Source organism: Hyperolius riggenbachi, chromosome 1 (assembly GCF_040937935.1).
Source record: "Hyperolius riggenbachi isolate aHypRig1 chromosome 1, aHypRig1.pri, whole genome shotgun sequence".
NCBI classification, from domain to species: Eukaryota; Metazoa; Chordata; class Amphibia; order Anura; family Hyperoliidae; genus Hyperolius; species Hyperolius riggenbachi.
In genome coordinates, this window is record NC_090646.1 from 186,212,656 (window position 1) to 186,234,691 (window position 22,036).

At 42.1% G+C, this 22,036-nt stretch overlaps 1 protein-coding gene across 1 annotated transcript in view; it reads left to right on the plus strand.

Annotated features, from left to right (window-relative positions):
- Positions 1-21,802, plus strand: part of LOC137570488 (lipopolysaccharide-responsive and beige-like anchor protein) — a 121,231-nt gene extending 99,429 nt beyond the window's left edge. Inside the window, exons 13-17 of the mRNA XM_068279163.1 lie at positions 11,720-11,888; positions 12,633-12,712; positions 13,867-13,929; positions 21,524-21,621; positions 21,706-21,802. Coding sequence (XP_068135264.1) covers positions 11,720-11,888; positions 12,633-12,712; positions 13,867-13,929; positions 21,524-21,621; positions 21,706-21,802 — 507 coding nt within the window. The remainder of the gene's footprint in view (positions 1-11,719; positions 11,889-12,632; positions 12,713-13,866; positions 13,930-21,523; positions 21,622-21,705) is intronic.
- The last annotated feature ends 234 nt before the right edge of the window (positions 21,803-22,036 follow it).

A 22,036-nucleotide genomic window follows, 5' to 3' on the forward strand; every position in this document is an offset into this window, starting at 1 on the left:
CAAGAAAAATAAACTTGGCAAATGATACTCCGGATGTAAACAAACAGGTTTCCTCTTGCTGCAAAGGTAGCAAACAGCAACTGTAACAGCGATGAACTGCTTTGATCTTCGGCTTAAACAAAAGGATTTTCCGGATCTGCTTCAAGATTTGAACAACTCACTCCTGTGAGTATCTGGTGTGCAACAGGTATCAGACTTGCATCTCCATCAAATGGACCTCGGATACATCAGCTCGTCATTCAACGACACATCGCGGGTTTAGGCTCATCTGGACCCTCTAGGATAGGAACACCTATCTGGTCATGATGAACTCCGCGGTATCCGGTAACATCATGGATGCTGGATCTGGCACCACACTTGGCTCGGCACTCTTCCCCAAGATTAGGACTGCGTAAAGGATGGCAATCGTCAGGTGGGGCATCTTTGCGCCGGATTGGAATCTTTGTGTCCATATGGATTCTAGTAGAGATTAACACATCATTAGGTATACCTGTCAGGAGAAAAATAATTTATTAGCATACATTTCAAGATTGCTCAATTCTCCGCAACTGTGAGCTAGGGTGACAAATACGCAGTTGATTAATATGTACCCATTTTTCAACAAAATCATCCCCCTTAGGGATCTTGACCTTATAAACTACAGGAGACAGTTTATCGGTGATTGGATATGGACCTTTCCATGAAGGGAGGAATTTCTTTTCCTTTACCTGGTCTCTGGCAAAATTATACAGATACACCTTATCGTCAACCTGATACTCCTTTTGTGTAGTTTTGAGGTCATAGTACGTTTTCGTACTGACTGCGGCTTTTTCGATGTTTCTTTGAGCAAATGCGAATGCATGCTGGAGGTGCTTCCGTAAGTTCTCCACATATTGATGTGCAGTAGTTGCATTCATCAAGTTATGATCTGAGGTTTTGTAAAGCAAATGCTGGGGTAACACCATCTTTCTACCTGTGAGCATCTCAAATGGTGAAAGTTTGGTTGCTGCGCTTGGAGTAGCTCTAATAGCCATGAGAACTAGTGGCAGCTTGACATCCCAGTCTTTTCCTGATTCGCTAACAAATTTTTTCAGGATATTTACAATAGATTGATTGTAACGCTCCACTCCACCACTAGAGGCTGGTCGGTAAGCTATGTGTAGCTTCCGTTTTACCCCTAGGATTTCCCACATTTTGGTCATTACTTCACTGGTGAAGTGACTTCCGCGATCGGATTCGATGCGCTGTGGAAGACCAAATCGGGAAAATATGTGGTTAATGAGCAGTGATGCGCACACACTGGAACTGCATGTTTTACTTGGTAGACATTCTACCCATTTAGTGAACAGGCATGTTACGGTTAACATATACCGGTTTCCTTTTGAGGACGTTGTTACTGGACCAATAAAATCGATCTGGATGTCTGACCATGGCATAGCTATGCCTTTTTTCATCAGTGGTGCCCTGTGAGTGGGACCTTGTGGCTGGAATTGAGGGCATATCAAACATCCTTGACAATATGTCCTGACATCCTGTAACATGTGTGGCCAGTAAGCGTAGTCCCTTAATAACTCATACGTTATTTTCTCTCCTCGATGACCAGCTGTCGGGGCATCGTGGGCATGTTGCAACATTAGACCCCGATATGCTGCGGGTACTACCCATTGTGTAATACCATTTTTCGAGGTTCGTATCAGCAATCCATCCTGTAATGAAAATTGTGACACACCTTTCATCAGAATACGTAATTCTTCGTTGTCACTGCAGTCTTCCACGGTGATGGGATAATCATGTGGACTTCCAATGTGTTTATAAAACAAACCAATAACGGGATCCCCCTTTTGGCTCGCAATGAGATCCTCATTAGGAGAATCTTGACTCCACATTGCTACACTGGGTTGAGACTCCTTTTGGGCCTGCCCCCTAGTGGTGACATTTACTTCGATAGTTCCCATGAGGTCATTGATATCGAAGATTTCACCATCAATGGCTGCTTTCTTAGCGAGGGAATCTGCTAGATCGTTCCCATCTTTATCAGCGCCAGGGTGTTTCGAATGACCCCTTACCTTTTTCCAATAAATGGTAAGGTCGTGGGTATTAACCAGTTCATCAATTTTACAAAACAATTTACCATGTTTGACTGGCTTTTTGTTACTCCTTGTCATGCTAGTCCTTTTCCAACTGGGAAAATATTCCACAAAACTGTTCCGAACATACTCAGAATCTGTTATCAAAACAAATTCCTTAAGGTCATGTTCGATAGCTATTTGTATAGCTTTATACACGGCAGCAAGTTCTGCGACCTGGCTACTTTTGGGACCAATTTTGTATCCCGCGGCTATCTCTGGAAATATGTTATTCCATACGATACCGATACCTGCAACCAGCATCTTTTCATCTCCTTCTGTGTGAAAAGAACAGCCATCAACATATGCACATGGTAGTGATTTGCAGTACTCCTCTTCATAGGATTTATATGGAGATAGAGATTGCTCTTCCAGAAAATCGTTTTCTGGTGGCTCATCTTTATGTTCCACATGAGAGCAATCATGGAGTTCAGCTAATCCTTGAGCAACTGGATTTTTAGTATCCTGTTTATATTTGATTTCCAGTGGCCATCCCATTAGGGACATTGTCCATGCGGTTATCCTACTGTTTGACAGGTTACCTTCTTTTATTTGGTTACTTTGCAAATATTGTAGTGATTGGTGTGCAGTTTCCACAATGATCTTTTCACCTTGAATAAAACTTCTGAAATATTGCAAAGCCCACACAGTTGCTAATAATGCCTTCTCGCAATTATTAAATTTGACTTCAACTGGTGATAATGATTTGCTGGCATAAGCAATTATTTTATTCAGTCTTTCTTGCTTTTGGAAAAGAACTGCACTTACACTCTTGTCGGTAAAACCTGTTTCAACATAGAAGGGTTTACCACCTTCTGGATAAGCAAGGCATGGGGCCTGTATGAGTTTTGTTTTAAGCTTAGATACAGCTTGTTCATGGCACTCATTCCATTCCCATTGTACTCCTTTCTTTAGCAGCTGCAATAGCGGCTTTGTAATCTCAGCATAGTTATCTATGAACTTGCGAGAATAATTCATCATCCCCAGGAATGATCTCAGTTCCTTGAGATTTGTGGGGGACTTCGTATTTTTGACTGCTTCCACTTTCTTTTTCTGTGGATTAATTCCTTCTGCAGTAATTTCATGTCCTAGGAAATTTACCTTGGATCGGCACCATTGAGCTTTCTGTAGGGAAAGTTTAACACCTGCTTCTCTTAGTTGATTTAATACATATCTCAACTCTGAAATATGTTCCTCAAAGATTGTACTTTTGATAAGGATATCATCGACATAAGTTAGGGTACCTCGTTCAGCTGCATCAGGCATTGCTTTGTGCATAAACACAGCAAATTCGTGGCCTGCGTTGATGTATCCGAAAGGCGTCCGGGTCCACGCAAATTGTCTATTACCGAATGTGAACGCCAGTTTGTATTGATCCCTTTCATCCACTTTAATTGTCCAATATCCTTGTGCGCAGTCAAGGGCTGTGAATATTTTAGACCCTTGGATTTGCGCCAAGCATTGGTCAATGTATGGTACGGGCCAACCAGACATGTAGACACGTTTGTTTAATTGTCTCAAGTCTGAGCATAGACGGAACTGCCCATTCGGTTTGAGGACTCCGAGTACTGGATGATTGAAGGAACTGTGTACTGGTCGGATAATACCTTTCTTTTCCAGGTTCTTAACAATTTCCGATAATGACTCGTAGGCTGCTAGCGGAAGTCGATATTGTTTGATAAACACAGGGGGTGCATCTGGATCAGTCAGGATTCTCGTAACATGTAGGTTCGTTTCCCCACAGTCATAAGAGTCCTTGGCAAACATGTCCTGGAAATCCCAGAATAGTTGCCTTAGCTGCTGTCGTTCTGATTCATTAGAACATCCATCAGCTATAGAGAGCTGTTCTTCCACCCGTTCCTGAAATTCTGGGAAAATCTCAGGTTGACCTACCTCATAAGCTTCTTCAAGCCTATTAGTTAAGTCATTTGGGGTGTAACATGCTTGATCCTTACCCTGCTGGAGTGTTTGATACTCACTTTCATTGATTTCATGGTTAAAAATCAATGATGTTTCCTCGACATGACATGTACCTTCCTCAGAACTGAAAGGATAAATAGAGTGTATGCTGAACAATCCTTCAGGTGTTGAGAAATATTGTTGGTCCACTATTTGTTCTTCTGTCAAATATTCATCAGGTATTAATCCAATGACTTCATTTTGGAATCCAAAAGTGTAATATTCTGAGTCAATGGCTAAGCCAATCATTGTATCCTCCTGTAACGTGATACTATGAGGGCTCATGTTTTGCATGACCATATATAATGGTTCCTGATGAATATTTATTAGGGGAATTGGTTTTACCTTCAACCCCAATTGTTGCATCCGATTGGATAAACTAATTAAGGCATCTGCATTTCTCATCTTTTGACCCTTCTTTACTCGAATGGGTAAAAGAAATGATTTGCAACCTTCAGGGATTTTTACTTTTTCAGCGACAGTGATTTCCACTGCATATGGTATTCGCTGTCCCCATCTCAGGGCTTGTTCTCTATCCTGGAATTCCTCTGGGTTTCCGGATAATTTGGACCACAGAACATTATTGACCAGATCAACCTGTATGGCAAATCGGTGAATAATGTCGTTTCCTAAGTACATTTGGTACTGTGGTTCCTTTAACACACTGAAGACATGTTTTGCAGATTTGTTTCCTAGATACACAGATAAGATGCATTTTGCAATCACATTATGACTCTGGTTATCGTTATCCAGATCGTGGATCCATTCCTGTGTAGAGATAAATTTGATTACCTGAGGGTCGGTAACCTGCTTCAGCAGTCCTAGGCTTATGTAGCTGGCCTCAGATTTGAGATCCAACTTGGCATATTTTACCCGAGCAATATTATTTACCTGCACGGGAACCAGCACATTATCATTGATTTTCTCGATTTCAACCAATGCCTGTGTATGCTTGGTTATGCCTGCCACTTCCTGGTTTCCCCCTTTAAAGGAAATAGTTAACACATCCTCTTCAAGGACTATCTTTTCAATCTTATCCTTTCGGATATTTATGATGTGAAAAGCAGTGTTAGCATTTTCCTCGGGTTTACCGTTTTTCAGGATCGTGACTTCTGGTATCTGACTGTTCCGGAAATGGATTTCAACAGAGTTAGGCCTTTCCTCAATCATATGGCAGCTACGTTGCGACTGTGCATTGCTGGAGCGCTCAAAATCAATTGGAGTATTGACTTGAGCCCATATTGCTTCATTTATGAAGTCAATTATGGAATTTAGTCGTTTGAGCAAATCGATTCCAATGATCAATCTATCATATGGAAGATCAACAATCAAAGTTGGATGTCTAATGACCTTTTTACCAATCTTATATGTCAGCCAGGATGTGCCTTTCACTTGTAAACTATTACCACCAACGCTTATCAGCGCACCGTCAAAGGCTTTTAATCTTGGCTTCCTTTGTGATGAATCCAAGATCTGCTGGTAATAGTTAAAAGACAGAATAGTAACCTGGGAACCGGTATCCAGTAAACCTGGGATCAGTCCGATACGTCCATCTTGTAGATGGGTATCGATAAAATACCGGCCATCTACCTGTTCAAGATTGCAAAGAAAATTGGAATGTTTTTCCATTTGTTGCTTCAGAGAATGATTTCTCTGCAGTGTCAGGGTATTAGGAACTTGTTCCTCCTGATTCTGCCTGCAAGGCATTTGGGTTCCCATGGATTCTACCACTGGGACAATCTGAACAGAGGGTACTTCACGCTCTGGCTCACATGACACAATATCACACATTTGTGGTGAAATATCAAGCACATTAGACTTCCCTTCCTCGACCTGGGATAGGTCGGTACATTGCAAGTCATTTTCATTAACGGTATTTAGTACTGCCATATCCGTTTCCGTATAGTGATTTGTCTCGGTTTCCTTTAATTGGCAGAGCTGGGCCCTGCCTCCCCAGCTAAAAAATCCTCATGCTGTCTTCCTGCAGATCCCTGAGCCAACTTACCCATCATGTCACTCAATTTGTTCACTTGATCAACAAGTTGATCAAACCTATTAGGTCGGCGAGGGTTCTGGTTCCTGGGATCATATCTGTTCCCTGCGGGTGATCCACTCCTAGGTGAGTTAGGTGGTGATCTACCCCTAGGTGAATTAGGTGGGTGCTGTCTCCTTTCCCACTGCTGCCTGGGTCGGTTATCCCATTGTCTATATCTTTGGGGACGTCTGTACCCCTGGGGTTCTCTATATCCCTGGTAACCTCTATACCTTTGACTACCCTGGTTTCCTTGGTAACCCTGGTATCCTTGATACCTGCGATTGAACCGAGGACGGTAGACCTGGTTCTCAGAACCTGAGCTATCCCTATCTGACCCTTTAGGATTTTGTGGTCTGTTTTGATTAGGGTTTTGTTGCTGTCTTTGGCCCTGCTGGATAGGTACTTTTGCAGGAGGTATTTTCTTCTGTTGGGATTCAAGGTTTAGGTTCGCTTTCACTTTGGTTTCTTCTACTCTGTGCTCTGGGTACTTTATGGTGTTCCTCCCGCTTACGTTGGAACTCCCACTGATATTGAACAGCAGTGTCGCTGAGGTAACCATTTTCTCTAGGGAGTTTCCGAAGTCTAACTCATTGGCCATGCTTAACTTTATTTGGGTAGGCAATGCATCGTAATATGCCTGTTTAAAATCAAGAGACTCCCAGTTAGGATTCCGATATGCTAAACTGTAAGAGTTTTTTAGCACGGAAAGGAATTCTCGGGGGCTCTGATCGGGTCGACAAGTAAGTCGATACACATCTCGTTTTGCTTCTGAGATAGTGCGATACGGCCCAAACTCCAGCTTCACTTCGTGTGAAACTGCTTGCCATCTAATGATACCTCGCTCCTTAAATGAGGTGAAATGGTGGCGGTATCTGTCATCAAAAACCCATGGGAGAAATCTGATTTTGTCTGCTTCAGACAGATTTAAAGAGTCCATAGTGGATTCATACAACTCCATGTGGGATGCTATTTGCGCTGAACCCTTTTTAGTGAACTTTGGCACAGCGGTGTTTAAGAATTTTATGATGCTGGCCGAGCTCTGTTTTTCTTGGGGGTACTGATTATTTCCCCTATTTGACTCCCCCCTATACGTACCTTTCCCCCTTCTTGGGATAGGGCTGGATTCTCGCTTTCTCTCATCAGCCTCCAATTCATCTGAATCAATATCAGCAAGGGAGTCGTGACCTTTATGGGAATCATCATGCCTAGGGGCCCTCATTTGCATATCTCTCTCTGGAGAGGAATCCAAATGTTGATCTTTAGGGACCCTTGTACTGTCATCGATTATGGTATTCATAGTCTTACATACCGTCTCCATACGATCCAACATGCCTTGCCATTTTAGGTCATATGGAGTGAGTATTGGCGGGCAAGGGCTGGATGATCTATCGAGTCTACCTGCCTGTTGGATTTTGAAGTACTGCTGTTGTAGTTCTTCAAAATCCTGTTTAAGTCTGCGATGCGCTTCACGATTCCGTTCGGCGTCTCTTTCCAGACTTTTGATCGCTACCTCCCTGTCTGAAATATCAATCATTAATTGGTCTCTATCAGCCCTTATAATTTGAAGATCTGATTCCACATCCCGTAACTGGGAGTTCAATGATTGGACGTCTCCCTCTGTTCCTTGCAATTGGGATCTCAACTGTACAATCTCTTTTTTTCTAGACTGTGCAAGGATATCTACCTCTAATAACCCATATAGAACAGAGGGTAGGGCGCCTAACAACCTCTTCTTCAGTTCGGAATCCGAGGTTATTGTGGTCATACATGAAAGATAATGATCCACCAGACCCTTAGATTGAAATATATGATCAGCTTCCTGTTTTATACTTTTCCTCATTCTGCTTATCCATTCATCTACTTCCTCATTATATTTCAGTTGTATAAATATAAATTCCACAATTTTTCGGAACGTCTGTTCCAAATGCAGTTCTGAATCACTACCTGTAGCACTCATGATTCAATAGCCAATGCAATAAAACCAGCTCAATAAAACGTTTTTACACTGTTTAAACCAGTAATGGAAAGTAAACGGATCTCGCTGGGGCCTCCAATCTTATGTCGGGCGTTTTGTCAATGTTTGTATAACTTGTTTAAAAATAAATATAAAATCAAAAATGTAAATGTAATGCTCCTGGGAAAATAGGAGGAGCTAAAATACAAACATACGCCTAACTGTGTGAGCTTGTTTTCCGAGGTTTTACAGTACTGGTTTAAACATGCAAATAAATGTGGACCAATTTATAAAAATAGCAATTTAATATCGAATAAATATTACAATATCAAAACAATATAATATTGCACTTTTGATATAAAACAAAACTCATAAGGTCATTCTTATAATAAGCAATGAGCTGGATAATAATTTCAGTAAAACATCAAAGTGTTATTATACTTATTCACCAATACAAAAGGCTTAAACCAATTAGCAGTCAACTCAAATACAGTGCAGAGTTATGACTCATCAAATATGGCCGTCGGCCCTGTTACTCGATTTACCACAGGGTCTCTGGAGACAAAATGGATGAATTGAACGACAACAAAATGGCTGTTATCAAAATCAAAATGGCTGCTATCAAAAACAAAATGGTGGCTATCAAAAACAAAATGGTGGCTATCAAAAATCAAAATTGCGCAGTCCAAAATAAAAAATGCGCTATCCAAAATAAACTGGCTGATGTCAGCTATACCATTCAATATAACAAATTTAGGATGACTCAGTGGATCTGACGACTGGGCGTTGCCCCACAATCGCTATGCAATCAACTATAAATGACAGGAATTTTCCCTCTGTCTACACTTTAACCTCCGCTGGCCTGTGTTACTACACAGAGCAGGCGGGTAAAATACATATAATTTTGGAATAAAATATCTATTGAGTCGTCCTAAACTTGGTTAGGTGTGGCTTGCACATGCTGCGGCAAAGTATCAAAATATCTAGAGGAGGTAGCTTGAAAGGTCTAGTTTTTTTTATCCAAGACTGAGTTAAACAGCCAGTTATCAATGAACATATGGTAGAACTTAGGTGAGTTGTTTCCAACTTGCAACTTTGGAAAAGCTCACCCCTTTTTAAAATATCAACCAATGAAATTCAATCAATACATCATATGTTCAGATATTCTGCGCTGTAATAAGCCGTCTAACAAGAAAATCAGAACTGGGTTCAAGTATAGTCACCAAGATGGCCTCTGGGCGTGTTCCTCTTAGGCGTGGCTGTGTTCAGATGGCATGAATCCTCTATGTCCTGGTCTGCTCAGATCTCCTGATGGTCTGATCCTCCCCCTCATTGAATGACCCCTCTCATCTTATTCCCCTCACTACCTATGGTCCTGCCCAGGAGATTAAATCTTCTAGCCTATCACTGGGCAGTGGGAGTGACCAATGGGAGCTTTCTGTGACTAATCTTTAACCCAAGTGTAATACTGGCTTTCACCCTTTGTAGGTGCTGTTGGCTAACTAATCACAGACTTACTGGGATATTTGGCAAACTAAAAACAAAAATCATGTTTTATTATAACCCAACAGTGAATAAATCAATGTTATAATTCCTCTATGGATAGCTGACCTTGCTGGAATCACTGGTTATTATTTATTATACAGTGACCTTTTCTATCATATCCAAGATGGATTTGATTTTATCCAAAATCATAGTGGCATATTGAAAACCACCATGGACCTCTCCTTTATAACATATTGTGCTTGTTAGCAGAGTTTTATACCATTAACATTATTGTTTAATATACAACACTGGTAACCATATAACATTTCTATACCATTCTGGATATATTCATTCAGGGAATCTTTATATTAACACGTATACATTTTCAATAACATTTTCATATTGTTACTGGTTTGCCCAGCTATAAGAAAAATAAAGGTATTTCCTAAGCCTTGTGTTTGTGTCTGGACTTTGGAAACACAAATATTGCATAGAAACCTTGCATGGGTTTTGGTTTCACATTCAATGTAGCCAGGTTTGAGCCATTGTATACAGATATTAGTCCATTTTTAAACACACTATTGTCACTCAGACTCCTCTTGTTTGCTATCTTGTCAAGTGTTTTGACCTAAAACAAAGAATGGTCTGATATCATTGTTCCCAGTAAGGTGAATGGGATTACCCATTGCAAATAGCACATCAGCTGACTGCCTGTTGTTCAACATCTGACCTTCCTTTAGAGACACATACAAGTCAGCCTTGCATGGCAATATTACATCGCCATATTAAAATATGCTCTGCCTTTCTCAATGATCAATGTATATGTTAACCTATAATCACCCTACATTAAGAAGTCTTTGTCTTCTGTAACCTAAGGAAAGGAAATTATTAGGTCTATGTGTATCTGATCATACACAGTTCAGTTTATTGGAAAAATGATATCCCCCCTTATGGGAATCTCGACAATTTGCAGAGTGGCAGAGTGTTTAGGGAAATTGTTAGTGATTAAAAGCAAATCCCTAAATGCTCAGAAAATGCTGGTTCCAGCCCTTACTGTGAAAACATATCACTACGAGTTAATAAGGAAAACTTCTTTAGTGGATTAACACTTAAAATACCGATTGTGTGGTTGTAAGTTTTCACTTACCCATGTCCTAAATCTAAACCAAAAATTCTTGCTTGAATTGCAAAGCTATTTTCCTTATATCTCTACTTCATTTTGGCTGTGCAGTCTGTGGAATGGCATGTTCATTTTCAAGTGAAGAGGGGGAAATTAAAACCGTGACCATATCCCATCTTCTAAGTGCTTGGTGTATACTTTCATGAATCCCCCCCCCCCCCCCTTATTTTTTTTTTTAAAACACTGTGGACTGTAGTCTTCCCTACGTTATCTGCTGGCAACCACTTTCGGAGGTCGCTGATGTTAAACTAGGTATTCGCTCAGCCTTATAGAGAATAAAGTGGACCAGAGACTAAGCACCCCCATGTATTTTACCATATATATCAGTGGGAACATTAGAGAAAACACCTACCCTGCTCTCTGTTTCATTCTTCACTGTTCAGCTTGCTTGTTTATTATCCCTGATAAAATCCCAGACTGAGCATTCAGTCTGGCTTTGCTCAGGAATCATTATAGCTGAGCCTGTCTTCTCTGATGTATTTTCAAGCCCATGCCTGCCTCCTTCTGGCTCTGCTCAGAAATCATTATAGGTGAGTCATTATAGCAAAGCCAGATTGAATGCTCAGTCGGGGATTTTATCAGGGCTGATAACAAACAAGCTATACAGTGAAGAATGAAACAGAGAGGTGGGTAGGTGTTTTCTCTAATGTTCCCACTGATATATATGGTAAAACACATGAGGGTGCTTCAGGTCTGGTTCACTTTAAAAACTGAAGTGGTGAACAAAATACCTGTGTGCTTAAGTGCCCGCAAATAGTACTGTCCAGTTTTTCTTGTTTTTTCATTTTGGTGTTCGATATCGAATTTAGTTTTTGTGCACCCTTCTATTCAGTTTTTCAAAGCTGTAAGGCGGAAATAAATTGTTAAAGGTTACATTGCACAAACTATTAGTTAAAATTAGTAATTCTGAGCTTAATTATTGTGTCGGTATAGTTACGTTTTGTGGAAAAAAGTATTGTATATATTCAATCAGATAAATCTAATTTGTTTGTGTTCTGAAGGTGCAACTGGCTTTATATACCTATATGTCTACTGACTTCATCAGCACAGTTAATATCTACAATGCAGTGCGAAGAATTGGGACTGTTCTTTTGGTGATGCATACTTTGAAGTACTACTATTGGATTGTTAATCCCCAGGATCGCAGTGGAATAATCCCTAAAGGTTTGGGTATGTTGACTTTTCAAGAATGTGTGTCCATTTTTTTTTCCCCGGCTTTTGTTTACTGTAATGGATCATTGGTGCATCATTTTCCATTGTTTGTGCTTCCAGACAATCATTGGGCTTTTTACCAACTTTTCATTTCTGACTCTCCTTGTTGGCAAGAAGTATGATGCATTGTAATGTCCAAAACAGTACAATGGGGAAAATATGTGGGACAGTTAGTGTCCTCTTTCAGTTTGCAGTATCACTGTTGTGCAGAATGCATCCAAATCTGTCTCATGGCTACTTACCTTTCTATTATGTATATTGTTTATTTATTCAGCACTGGCAACACGGTTGTGTAGTGGTTAGCGCTCTTTTCTTGCAGAGCTCGGTCCCTGGTTTGAAACCCAGCTAGGGAACTATCTGCACAGAGTTTGTATGTTCTCCCTGTGTTTGAGTGGGTTTCCTCTGGGCACTCCGGTTTCCTCCTGCATCCCAAAAACATACAGTTAAGTTGTTTAGCCATTGGAAGTGTGGGAGTTCAGTGTGAGAATAGGGTGATATGCTTAGCTGTAGTAAAATATCATATCTATTACTGATTATTATTTTTTTCATTTTATTACTATCATTTTTTACACTATTACAGACATGCTATCTGCTTTTCTAAGTGCCCTTTTTTCCTGCATGCCACAGTGAGTGTTTTTTTTCATGATACTTGCTACCTATTCATAACTTTTTTTGTTTTTGTTTTATTATTATTATTTCAAGATGGACCTCGTCCAAACCAGAAGGAAATACTCTCTCTTCGAGCATTTCTGCTTATTTTCATCAAGCAGTTAGTAATGAAGGTAATGTTCGCAGGTTTTATTTGGACAACCACTCGGGCACAATTTGGTGTTCACTAATTTTTTTTTTTTTATAATTAGGTTTGTGGCACATTTTATTTGTCTATGATTAAGGGCATGTAACGCCCGAAACATGTCAGCATATTGTGTTCGTTATCAGCTTGTTATGCGTATTGATTAAATAAAGCCAATTTGATTCTACCGACATCGTACGGAATTCACTTTCTACAGTAGTGGATTTGAGGTCTTAGCAGCCCATTTTTCCTGCACGGTCGGTGGATGGCGTGTCCGAGCGGAGTTCCACTTACATTGTACATTTTATTTCCAATGCACACAAAAACTATACATCAATAATTTGCAAAGACTTTGCTGTTCTTGATTGGTGGTTTAGGTAAATGCTTGCACCATAAAAAATAAAAAGTGAGAATATGGAAAATGTTATTGATGACTTCTTTTTATAATGCTACTTGTCTGTTTGCTTTCTTGACCCTCTACCGGTCATGTTGCGTTAGATACTTTGTTGCTGCTACTAGTAGCAGATGCTGCTCACATTATCCAATGTTTTTGCTAATAGACATATTACAATAGCAACATATAGTTGCTGCCACGTCTTTTGTAGCAGCATCTTGGTAGCTCCCATAAGAAACAGCAACTGTGGGGTGTATGCACTAAACTGCATTAAGCAGAATAATGTGCATAAAATTTTGCCACACGATGAGTGGAGCAGAATGCAATACATTGCATACACTGCCTTTCCCTCTACTCGTTTGTGTGTAAGACCTTACACATGTAATTCTGCTAAATGTAGTTTAGTGCATACACCCCTAAGTCTCTTGTGTGGTATGACCTTAACTTTTCTCTAGTAGCTGCCCACAACTAGAAGAAGCATAACTGGTCCTCATACGCCATTATTTGTGTGATGGTTGCACTTATCCTGTGGTGTAAACTATTGACACAGCCAGGCATTTGGAATGTTTAAGAGAACACAAATAGTACGTATATTCCTGTTAGTTCAGGTAGTGTTACAGCTCTTAGTTGCATGTTCCCTTTATAATATCACCACCTATTGTTTTCTTATGTTCTATTTTAGTACATTTGGTAATCTAAAATATTTACACCTTGTCTGTGAACTTACTTTTTGTTAATTTGTTTTAAAGGATTATGGTGTGAAAGAAGATGAATTGCAGGCAATTTTAAATTACTTGCTCACCATTCATGAGGTATGTAAATTCTTTGTTTTTCTTCAATGTTGCCACTTGGTGGCATCATGTTATTATGAAACCAGCTTTAGAAAATGTTTATGTACAGATCACTGGCTGAAAACTATTGGTGTTTGCCTTGTTAAAGGGAAACTTAACTGAGTAAAAAAAAAAAAAAGTTTCCCTTACCTGGGGCTTCCCCCAGCCACCTGCAGATGTCCTGTGACTGGGTCGTCTCTCACAGATCATCCGGTCCCCCGCCATGGCTCAGTTTCGTTTTCAGCAGTGCGTGTCCTCGATTGTGCTCCAGTACCTGTGGCCTCTTTGCGCCTTCGCAGTATGTGTAATATGTTCGCTTAGTACTATGTTCGATCGTATGCGTACTGTGCAGGCGCAAGAAGGCTACAGGGACAGGACGACGATCGAGGACGCGCGCAGCCAGAGTCACGCAGGTGCACTGCTCGGCGACTGATTAGTCAACGAAAATGAAGCACATTTACCGAAAAGGAAACTGAGCTGCGGCAGGGGGCTGGGTGATCGGTGAGTGATGGCACGTTAAGGTTACCTTTTAAGTCCCAGCCACAGACAAAACTCCTCATTCAGGTTTGGACAGATTAAGGATTTACATAATCTTCAGAAATTGAATTGTTCTGCGTGCCACCACTGAGGAAAATCGTATTCTCTAGCAGTAGTGTTGTACCGCGTTAGCCATCAGTAAAAGCAAGAAGTTCTAAAGTGGGTGATACCATTTATTGGCTAACTTAAAGAGAATATGTCTGAGCTGCTAAAAAATAATAAAAAAAAACAAAAAACAAACCTACTTACCTGGGGCAGCCTCTCGCAGCTATGTCATGTCCCTCGCCGCAGTCTGCTCTCAGCTGCTGGCTCACGATCCCCAAAGGTGCAGAGACACACCTCGCTTCGTCGTCCTCTACTGTGCCTGTGTGAGCACCGCTGTTGTTCACTCGCACGTGGTGTTGAGTGTACTGCGCAGGTGCTGAACTACTGTACCTGCGCAGTTCACTCCACACCATGTGTGAGTGATTGACAGCGGCGCTCACCTCGAGCGCAGTAAACGACGACTGAGCGAGGCCTATCTCTGCACCATTGGGGACCGGGAACAAGCGGCTGAGAGCGGAGCTGCTGCGAGGGACATAGTGACTGCTAGATGCTGGAGGAAGCCCCAGGTAAGTAGGTGTTTTTTTTTTTTTTTTTAGCAGCTCTTATATTAACCGCTTGCCGACCGTGTCACGCAATGGGCGTGGCCGCGGCAGCAGCCCCAGGACCAGCTAACGCCGAGTGGCGTAAAGTCCTGGGGCAGCAGTCTGCAGGAGATCGCGCGCAGCCTGCGCGCATCTCCCGCTTGGTGAGCGGAGCTCGGAAGACTGTTACACGGCGAGAAACCACAGGATGTTGGCTATGTGTCTGATTGGCTGTATGTGGCTCCGCCCACCTTGCCAAATTGCCTATCACTCAAGGGCAAACAACATTATGCAGCATATACACAGGGTTTGTTTTTTGCCATGGTAGCTAATTCAGACAGGGTAGCTTTTCCAGACACACTGTGCTGTCTGATTTAGCTACCGGTAGCTAAATCAGACGAAGTAGCTAAATCAGACACCACACCGGAATGTATGTGGGCTGTGGGCGGGGCACTCCGGAGACACCTCCTGCTCTTCTCCTGGTACCGCCGCTAGTCCGTCCGCAGCAGATGTTGATGCGCTTCCTGCAGTGCGGGTGATGATGCAAGTGATGTGCGGGAGACCATGATGCGAGTGATGTGCGGGTGATGATGTGCGGGGGACGATGCGAGTGATGTGCGGGGGACGCGCGGCATCCCATCACATGCCCAAAGTGCTATAAACTCACATATACTTGTTATTTGGCTGCATTAGTTACTGTATCTCTTCCACCTCCAGATACCTGCAATCTCCGCTCACACATAAGAGCACCTGTCATGTCTGCATGAACCTGGCCTGTCATTTCTTTCTACTGCAGCTGCAGCGGATCTTCTTTCCCTGGCTAATTAGTGTGTTGCTGTTACACTCTATGCTAATGAATGATTGTATTATTAAAGTGGATTTTGAATACCTAGTAACACTTTCATAACGCCGTGTATTTACATGTACAGCGCTGTGATCAGGGGACAAGAGAGCGATCGGCTCTCATAGGCAGAAGCCTATGACAGCCGATCGCCATGATTGGCCGGCTGGGGGGGAGGGAGGGAGGGATACAATTTAAAGTAACAGTAAATATTTCTATAAAAAAAAATAAACATGGGGGAGCGATCAAACCCCACCAACAGAGAGCTCTGTAGGTGGGGAGAAAAGGGGGGGGGGGGGGGATCACTTGTGTGCTGTGCGGCCCTGCTGCTTGGCCTTAAAGCTGCAGTGGCCTATTTGACTAAAAATGGTCTGGTCACTAGGAGTTTAGCACTGCAGTCCTCAAGAGGTTAAAAAGTCTATTCAGCTAAAATGAAAATAATAATCATTGATCATCTGCTGGTGAAAAGTTATGACTTACAGGGTTTTTAGCTCTCAAGTCTACCCCTTCGAGCCCCTGAAGCCAGTGCTTCCAGCGCATAGCCCCGCCCCCTTGCTGCCAAGTGGGGTGGCGTTTCTATATCACTCTGTATCTCCAATACAGAGAACGCCATGGCTCTTGGCAGCAAGGGGGTGGGGCAACGTGCTTAAAGCGTTTGCTCCCGGGGGTCGAGGGGAGTCATAACTTTTTCATTAGACTGTCTAATTTCAGCTTGAATAGTCTCTTTGAAGGAGTACGATGTCTGCTAATAAGTCTTCTTTAGACGCAATAGAGCCTGAAGAAGACTTATTATCCATAAGCTTACTCTTTCTTTTAATTTAGTCAATAAATGGCATCATCCTGATTCAACACTTCTTGCTCTCACATTCTGTCCCAGTGAAAAGGTGGTCATAAGGACAAGGCGTAGTGGTAAATCTCTATAATCGTAATAGAGGCATGTGTTATAAAGGAAAAAACTTTAGTAGAGGTACAGTTTCTATAAGGCTTTTATTTATGGCACTCAAAGTAGGACTGCAGGGCCCTTATTCAATTAATGATTCTCCTGAGTTTTCACACCTTAATACATTTGTTAATACATTTGTTAATACATTTGTTGAAGCTTTTCTGTAAACTGATACAGAATGGTCAATCCTAAATATATGTCAGTTAAAGCGATATATTAAACTTGTCAGAAATCCTAAACTTTTCCAACATGGTTAACATGTTTAACCACTTGAGGACCGTGGGCTTTACCCCCCTTAAGGACCAGACCCTTTTTTTCCATTTAGACCACTGAGGCTTTCACGGTTTATTGCTCGCTCATACAACCTACCACCTAAATGAATTTTGGCTCCTTTTCTTGTCACTAATAAAGCTTTCTTTTGGTGCTATTTGATTGCTGCTGCGATTTTTACTTTTTATTATATTCAGCAAAAAAGACATTAATTTTGTCAAAAAAATGATTTTTTTAACTTTCTGTGCTGACATTTTTCAAATAAAGTAAAATTTCTGTATACATGCAGCACGAAAAATGTGGACAAACATGTTTTTAATAAAAAAAAACCACATTCAGCCTATATTGATTGGTTTGGGTAAAAGTTATAGCGTTTACAAACTATGGTGCAAAAAGTGATTTTTCCCATTTTGAAGCATCTATGACTTTTCTGACCACCTGTCATGTTTCATGAGGGGCTAGAATTCCAGGATAGTATAAATACCCCCCAAATGACCCCATTTTGGAAAGAAGACATCCCAAAGTATTCACTGAGAGGCATGGTGAGTTCATAGAAGATTTTTTTTGTCACAAGTTAGCGGAAAATGACACTTTGTGACAAAAAAGAAAAAAAAAAAGTTTCCATTTCTGCTAACTTGCGACAAAAAAAAAAAAAATGAAATCTGCCACAGACTCACTATGCTCTTCTCTGAATACCTTGAAGTGTCTACTTTCCAAAATGGGGTAATTTGTGAGGTGTGTTTACTGTCCTGGCATTTTGGGGGGTGCCTAATTGTAAGCACCCCTATAAAGCCTAAAGGTGCTCATTGGACTTTGGACCCCTTAGCGCAGTTAGGCTGCAAAAAAGTGCCACACGTGGTATTGCCGTACTCAGGAGAAGTAGTATAATGTGTTTTGGGGTGTATTTTTACACATACCCATGCTGGGTGGGAGAAATATCTCTGTAAATGACAATTGTTTGATTTTTTTTTTTACACACAATTGTCCATTTACAGAGATATTTCTTCCACTCAGCATGGGTATATGTAAAAATACACCCCAAAACACATTATGCTACTTCTCCTGAGTACGGCGATGCCACATGTGTGGCACTTTTTTGCACCCTAACTGTGCTAAGGGGCCCAAAGTCCAATGAGTACCTTTAGGATTTCACAGGTCATTTTTGTTTCAAGACTACTCCTCACGGTTTAGGGCCCCTAAAATGCCAGGGCAGTATAGGAACCCCACTAATGACCCCATTTTAAAAAGACACCCCAAGGTATTCCGTTAGGAGTATGGTGAGTTCATAGAAGTGATAAAAAAAATCAAGTTAGCGGAAATTGATTTTAATTGTTTTTTTTTTCCACAAAGTGTCATTTTCCGCTAACTTGTGACAAAAAAATAAAATCTTCTATGAACTCACCATACTCCTAACGGAATACCTTTGGGTGTCTTCTTTCTAGAATGGGGTCATTTGTGGGGTTCCTATACTGCCCTGGCATTTTAGGGGCTATAAACCGTAAGGAGAAGTCTTGAAACCAAATGTCGCAAAATGACCTGTGAAATCCTAAAGGTACTAATTGGACTTTGGGCCCCTTAGCGTACTTGGGGTGTAAAAAAAAGTGCCACACATGTGGTACCGCCGTACTCAGGAGAAGTAGTATAATGTGTTTTGGGGTGTATTTTTACACATACCCATGCTGGGTGGGAGAAACATCTCTGTAAATGACAATTGTTTTTTGTTTTTTTTTTTACACACAATTGTCCATTTACAGAGAGATTTCTCCCACCCAGCATGGGAATGTGTAAAAATACACCCCAAAACACATTATACTACTTTTCCTGAGTACGGCGGTACCACATGTATGACACTTTTTTGCAGCCTAGGGGCGCTAAGGGGCCCAACGTCCTATTCACTGGTCATTTTGAGGTATTTGTTTTCTAGACTACTCCTCACGGTTTAGGCCCCCTAAAATGCCAGGGCAGTATAGGAACCCCACAAGTGACCCCATTTTAGAAAGAAGACACCCCAAGGTATTCCGTTAGGTGTATGGCGAATTCATAGAAGATTTTATTTTTTGTCACAAGTTAGTGAAAAATGACACTTTGTGAGAAAAAAACAAAAATCAATTTCCGCTAACTTTTGACAAAAAATAAAATCTTCTATGAACTTGTCATACACCTAACAGAATACCTTGGGGTGTCTTTTTTTTTTTTTTTTTCTAAAAGGGGGTCACTTGTGGTGTTCCTATACCGCCCTGGCATTTTAGGGGCCCAAAACTGTGAGTAGTCTGGAAACCAAATGTCTCAAAATGACTGTTCAGGGGTATAAGCATCTGCAAATTTTGATGACAGGTGGTCTATGAGGGGGCGAATTTTGTGGAACCGGTCATAAGCAGGGTGGCCTTTTAGATGACAGGTTGTATTGGGCCTGATCTGATGGATAGGAGTGCTAGGGGGGTGACAGGAGGTGATTGATGGGTGTCTCAGGGGTGGTTAGAGGGGAAAATAGATGCAATCAGTGCACTGGGGAGGTGATCGGAAGGGGGTCTGAGGGGGATCTGAGGGTTTGGCCGAGTGATCAGGAGCCCACACGGGGCAAATTAGGGCCTGGTCTGATGGGTAGGTGTGCTAGGGGGTGACAGGCGGTGATTGATGGGTGTCTCAAGGTGTGATTAGAAGGGGGAATAGATGCAAGCAATGCACTGGCGAGGTGATCAGGGCTGGGGTCTGAGGGCATTCTGAGGGTGTGGGCGGGTGATTGAGTGCCCTAGGGGCAGATAGGGGTCTAATCTGATAGGTAACAGTGACAGGGGGTGATTGATGGGTAATTAGAGGGTGTTTAGGGTAGAGAACAGATGCAAACAATGCACTTGGGAGGTGATCTAATGGTGTAGGTGTGTGATCAGTTTGCCCGCAAGGGCAGGTTAGGGGCTGATTGATGGGTGGCAGTGACAGGGGGTGATTGATGGGTGATAGGTGATTGGCAGGTGATTGACAGGTGATCAGTGGGTTATTACAGGGAAGAACAGATGTAATTAATGCACTGGCGAATTGATAAGGGGGGTCTGAGGGCAATCTGAGGTCGTGTGGGCGGGTGATTGGGTGCCCGCAAGGGGCAGATTAGGGTCTGATCTGATAGGTAACAGTGACAGGTGGTGATAGGGGGTGATTGATGGGTGAATAATGGGTAATTAGTGGGTGTTTAGGGTAGAGAACAGATGCAAACAATGCACTTGGGAGGTTATCTGACGTCGGATCTGCGGGCGATCTATTGGTGTGGGTGATCAGATTGCCCGCAAGGGGCAGGTTAGGGGCTGATTGATGTGTGGCAGTGACAGGGGGTGATTGACGGGTGATCAGGGGGATAGATGCATACAGTACACAGGGGGGGGGGGGTGTCTGGGGAGAATCTGAGGGGTTAGGTGGGGGGTGATCAGGAGGGAGCAGGGGGCAGTTTAGGGCATAAAAAAAATAGCGTTGACAGATAGTGACAGGGAGTGATTGATGGTTGATTAGGGGGGTGATTGGGTGCAAACAGTGGTCTGGAGGGTGGCCGGGGGGGGGGGGGGTGTCTGAGGGGTGCTGTGGGGCGATCAGTGTGCTTGAGTGCAGACTAGGGTGGCTGCAGCCTGCCCTGGTGGTCCCTCGGACACTGGGACCACCAGGGCAGGAGGCAGCCTGTATAATGCACTTTGTATACATTACAAAGTGTATTATACACTTTGTATGTGGCGATCCGGGTGCTAGTAACCCGCCGGCGCTTCCGAACCGGCCGGCGGGTTACATCGCGAGGGGGGCAAAGCCAGTCCCCGGGGGAGGATCGCATCACGAATGACGCGATCGCTCCGCCCATGCCCGTACAAGGACCGTCGCAATTTGTACATGCGGCGGTCCTTGCGGGGTCCACTTCCCGGCCGCCATTTGTACGTGCAGCGGTCGGGAAGTGGTTAAAGTCCCACTGTATTCTTAAATTTGTGTAGATGCTCAGTTGAAGAGCTTATTTTAATTGATGTATCAAGCTCTTTGATTAGCTGATGCCAGATACTGGGCAATTCCTGTGGTAGAAACTGTCCTTACTATAGGCTGCTAGTCTTTGATGATTCAATCTGTACCAGTGCCTTTGCAGACTGAGCAGAAAGATAATGTGATCTAGGCAGCAGCAACACTCAAAACTGAAGGGCTCATGGTCATGTGATTTTTTTTTTTCTTTTTCTTAACATTGAGAAGACAGTTTCAGTTTATTTGGACAACCTGTTACCTGTATCATACAATAATATATTTAGTATTACTGGCCATTCTCTAAAGTGTATGAGGAATCAAAGAACATTTATCTCATATCCTTCATTCTTTTCACACTTTTTTTTTGTATGTTTATAGGATGACAACCTAATGGATGTTTTGCAGCTGCTTGTTGCACTGATGTCTGAGCACCCATCCTCCATGATTCCAGCTTTTGACCAGAGAAATGGATTGAGGTGCTTCCCTTTTACCTGCTGAATTTGCCTTCATAGCTTCTTTAATTTATCTTACATTCATTATATTTATGATTTTTATAACAGGGTTGTTTATAAGTTGCTGGCATCAAAAACAGAAGGGATAAGAGTTCAAGCTTTAAAAGTCCTGGGGTACTTTTTGAAGCACTTATCACCAAAGTAAGTTGTTTTTTGCCCCTCCCCCCCCCCCCCCCCCCCCCCCCTTAATTTTTGCTTCTCTTACCTGCTGTACTGATTGTATCTGATCTATTGTCAAACCTGTCCTATGTTTCATTTATAGTTATGTAGTATAGATTGATTTAACATTACCATTTTTTTAGAGCGAATTGTTTAATTGCAGTATACAGATATTGTGGCTGTGTGGCTATTAGTTGCCAAGTACAATCAAAGTGCCTGC